At 37.6% G+C, this 4,100-nt stretch overlaps 1 protein-coding gene across 1 annotated transcript; it reads left to right on the plus strand.

The window, feature by feature from the left end:
- Positions 1–1,744: 1,744 nt before the first annotated feature.
- Positions 1,745–3,810, plus strand: lsm6 (LSM6 homolog, U6 small nuclear RNA and mRNA degradation associated). The gene is made up of 4 exons (XM_080030171.1): positions 1,745–1,805; positions 2,204–2,309; positions 2,629–2,742; positions 3,612–3,810. Exons 2-4 carry the CDS (start codon positions 2,216–2,218, stop codon positions 3,644–3,646), a joined length of 243 nt encoding a protein of 80 aa, XP_079886297.1. The 5' UTR covers positions 1,745–1,805; positions 2,204–2,215; the 3' UTR covers positions 3,647–3,810.
- The last annotated feature ends 290 nt before the right edge of the window (positions 3,811–4,100 follow it).

The following is a 4,100-nucleotide window of genomic DNA, read 5'->3' on the forward strand; positions in this document are numbered from 1 at the left end:
AAACTGTTGAGGCCTTTTTTTTTCTTTACAAAATTTCCGTCAAAGCAACAATGAAGGGAACAGGGGGACATGGGGGAAGAGAAAAAAAAATCTTCATTGAATATTCATTAACCGGTGCCTAGGTGTATACATGGCTCTTAACCACTCTTGTTTATGACTTAAGGACTTGTAGTACTGACCTTAGTTTAACACGGCAGCAGATACCAAATTAACCTCTAGCCTCCACAGGGCTAGCCATGCCCTGCTAACAAGCAACCTGTCTAGACACACAAGAAGTACTTTATGATTCCACCTCTCACAATCCCTCTCTCTCTCTCTCTCTCTCTCTCTCTCTCTCTCTCTCTCTGTCTCACCGTTAACACGTCCTGGCACATCCTCCCTCCCTCTCTCTCTCTCTCCTCTTCTATCTTTCACCTCACCATTTCATCCCTATTTCCCCCCTACACCATTTTTCATGTACCTCCCAAGCTGTGCGGTGTGTGGGTCATGCACCCGGCAAACCAGAGTCTTTATCAGATGCTAGACTTTCTCTCATCCATTCCAACCCGTGTCCGGACATGGTGGAATGAAAATAACGATAGTATCTCAAACCTCTATCATACTTTCAATATAAATTACACTCACAAAATAAAAAAAATAAAAACAATTACAATATATGTATCTCAAAGCATGGTAATATGACAAGACAATGGAATTACATAAATTATTAACAAAAAAGATCTATATATAAGAGCAGACCCATGTTATAAGTATCTACAGCCTTGCTATAACAATATTTCAATGATTTATGTTGAGGAAATTAGAAATGTCAAAAAACTCTAACTGGGGAATTAAAAAAAAAACTTTATAGATATATAATTTTTACTGGTATCATCAGTGTCTTTTTTTTCCATTTCCCTGAATAAGATGAACAAAATACTGTACTTTAGTCTTTAGTTTATTTGTTCATGTTGTTTGTTTTATTCAACTTACTGTCCAAAAGATTCATTCAATCGTATATGACAAAGAATGGCATCAAATCATCACATTTTAAAAGCTGAAATCAAAAATCTTGATCAAAATATTGAGGCATCATTTTAATTTCTGATGTTAGACTGATCAATCCATGAACTAATTGTTGCAGCTCTATTATACTTACAGTCTGCACACATATAAAGACATGGATCTCCTTTCCTTCCTGAGAGATTCCACCTGAGCCCAGTGCTGTATCCTAACTGTCCAGCATGCAGAAAGTTTTCATTACCACTGTGAAGGTTTGCAGACGCTCCATAGAGGCTATACTATAAAAACAAGGCATTGTGCAGAAGCACAGGTAAATTATCCTCACTCAGTTTCTGTGGCAGTATGTGAGATTCAGTGCACTTTAGGAATTGTTTTTGATGAAGGTACAATAGGGCGAGGCAAAACATTAGAATAGGCTTACTTGTAGCTTTACAACAACATTGTGTAATTGAGCTGCCAAGATTAATTTGGTTTAATTACAGTTGCTCCCGGTTTAGATCAGAATAACAATAGGCCTATGTTTAGAAATAGAAGTAAGAAGAAAAAATTGTACAACGTTTGTGTACAAAAAAACTCAATAGTAATTTGCTCAAAACAATGCTACTATTTGGCAAATTGATGATCTGTTGACTGCAAGTGTGTGTCTTGAACATAGTGGATTTTCGCCTCTGTGCTCTGGCAACATTTGAAACCACTTCGCTTATTAGCTTTTTGTCCTCTCTCTCACTCCGTATACTACACGGCTTCTGATTGGTCAATCAACGGTCCATGCCAAATACAATCGTTTTCAAGACGTCCATTCGGTAAGTGATAACAATTCAATAATATGTAAAAACACAAACTTCTGTACGTGCAATGTTGTCTGCTTTTATCACAAGTAACGCATACAATACATTTACGTGGATTACGACGCTTTCACACGATTAAGTGCGAGCATATTTACTGAAGAGTTGGCTTATGAGCTAGCAGCTAATGCTACTTGTCCACGCAGTAGCCTTTTCATTAACTCTCGTTACCATACTTACTGCTTTCGTTTGGTCAAAACAGAAACAGTAGCACGTGCTGTTTAACGCCACAATTACTATAAATACAACCTCAGCCATTAGATTGAACGAAAGAACGCCATCGAGCATGAACTAGCAGTAGTTAGCAGGTGGGATGCTAATGCCATAGCATTCACAACACATTGTTTACCTTTCAGATCACAGTCAAGATGAGTCTGAGGAAGCAAACCCCGAGTGACTTTCTGAAGCAGATCATTGGGAGACCCGTGGTCGTCAAGCTCAACTCTGGAGTCGATTACAGAGGTATAAGCAGCTGACATGTTTAACTTCTCATATATTACACCTAATTCCCTCAGTGTGATTTGTAAAGTGATGAAGTTCAGTCCACGTTACCATGGGAGCAGTGTTTTTTAATGACGGCCTCCCTTCCTAGGCGTGGTACAACAAGTTCTTACTGTTATTCACATTCTCCTATGTTTGTCACAAGAGGCAGAGATAAAATAAGGAACATTTGTTTTTGAGAAAATATAAAATGTGTGGATAAAAAAGAATGCATGCACAAAACAGGGATGACGGTTCCCTTTGAGACAAATCACTCGACATGTTTGCTCTCTGTCTGCAGGTGTCCTGGCCTGCCTGGATGGGTACATGAACATCGCCATAGAGCAGACTGAAGAGTATGTCAACGGACAGCTCAAGAACAAGTATGGAGATGCTTTCCTACGAGGAAACAATGGTAAGACTCTCCCAAGTTCATCTCCCATTTAGGTGCAGCGCCATCATGCTTCAATTAAGCTTCTCTAACTTGAACAAGATAGAACAATTTTCCAACAACAAAGTTACAATGACACAGAAAGATGAATGGAAGTCCACCATGGGAGATCAAACCCCAGTCATATGATATAGGCTATTTCAAAAAGTCTGAACTGTCTCTTTATGGAACATGTTTAGCCCTGGAATATTGGTTATAAGTCATACTTTATTCTTAACAAGGACCTAATCTACTAATATTTTACTTTAGATGTTATCAATCTTGGATGAATAAAAGACTAGTGTGCTTCATGAATATGTTACACGAGTACTACCTTGTTTTACTTCAGTCCAAGTCTTCATCCTTCTGTCTAGATTTTCCTAACTGCAGCCTGTGTGATTCCCTGTTGGATGTGAGTCATGCTGGCCGGTGTAGTTCTCAGTGTGATGAAAGGGCCAGCAGCCAAAGATGGGGCTATTTTAGTCAAAAACAGAGCAGCTTGATAAAAAGTACACTGCAGTGCAAACAGCTTTGAGCATCGAGAGTTGGTCGTAAAGAGCATTGTATTCACAAACCAACTATCAAATCCATATGAATGCACTTTTTTTTTTGCTTGGGTCAACTTATTTTTTTATACCTTTTTACTTCTGTTTCCACTTTTACTTGACTCCGGATTCCTTTTAGTGTTTTATAACTTGCATTTTTAGATGTTGATATTCTTGGCAATGTATTACTGAGATTGCTGGGCGTAGGTTCCCTCGTTTTGATCACATAATAATTTCAGATTGGTCTCAGATGTAGTAGTAAAACTACAAACTTTAATGTTTTCCCCTGTTTTCATTCTCTCTCTCCAGTCCTGTACATCAGCACCCAGAAGAGGAAAGTGTAGTGAAGAGCATTCTGTTTTTATTTGTTCCATTTAATTTCTTTTCTCCAGTGATTGACGTCTCAGTGGACAACTGCCCTATGTTTCTGATTATGTGAAGTCTGAAGAATGTTTCTTTGTTTTTTTCAAAGTGGAAATGTGTTAATAAATCCTGAGTTTTGATTCAAGTTTTGTCTGTTGAATATTATTTACATATTTTTTAACAACATCACAAGGGAAACAATAAAACCCTCTCCTTTAAGTTATTATGTAAATGAAAGGTTTTGAAGTAACAGTATTATTTCATCTGGCTTCATTTTGAAAAAAAGATTATCATTCTAGTGAGGAGTAATATTTAATATTGTAATATCTTTTGATTAGAATTTTGAATATATCAGGCTGCTCCACTGCCAGTGGGATTGTAGCAGTGGAAGAAAGATGGGTATATATTTTATTGGCCAAATCATTCACTCAAAGT

The sequence above is a fragment of the Ammodytes marinus genome, assembly GCF_949987685.1.
Source record: "Ammodytes marinus genome assembly, chromosome: 6".
Taxonomy (NCBI): domain Eukaryota; kingdom Metazoa; phylum Chordata; class Actinopteri; order Uranoscopiformes; family Ammodytidae; genus Ammodytes; species Ammodytes marinus.

Coding starts and splice junctions, on each gene's coding strand:
- lsm6 (XM_080030171.1), top strand. CDS start 2,216: ATGAGTCTGAGGAAGCAAACCCCGAGTGACTTTCTGAAGCAGATCATT. Junction 2,310..2,628: donor CTCTGGAGTCGATTACAGAG/GTATAAGCAGCT, acceptor CTCTGTCTGCAG/GTGTCCTGGCCTGCCTGGAT. Junction 2,743..3,611: donor TTTCCTACGAGGAAACAATG/GTAAGACTCTCC, acceptor CTCTCTCTCCAG/TCCTGTACATCAGCACCCAG.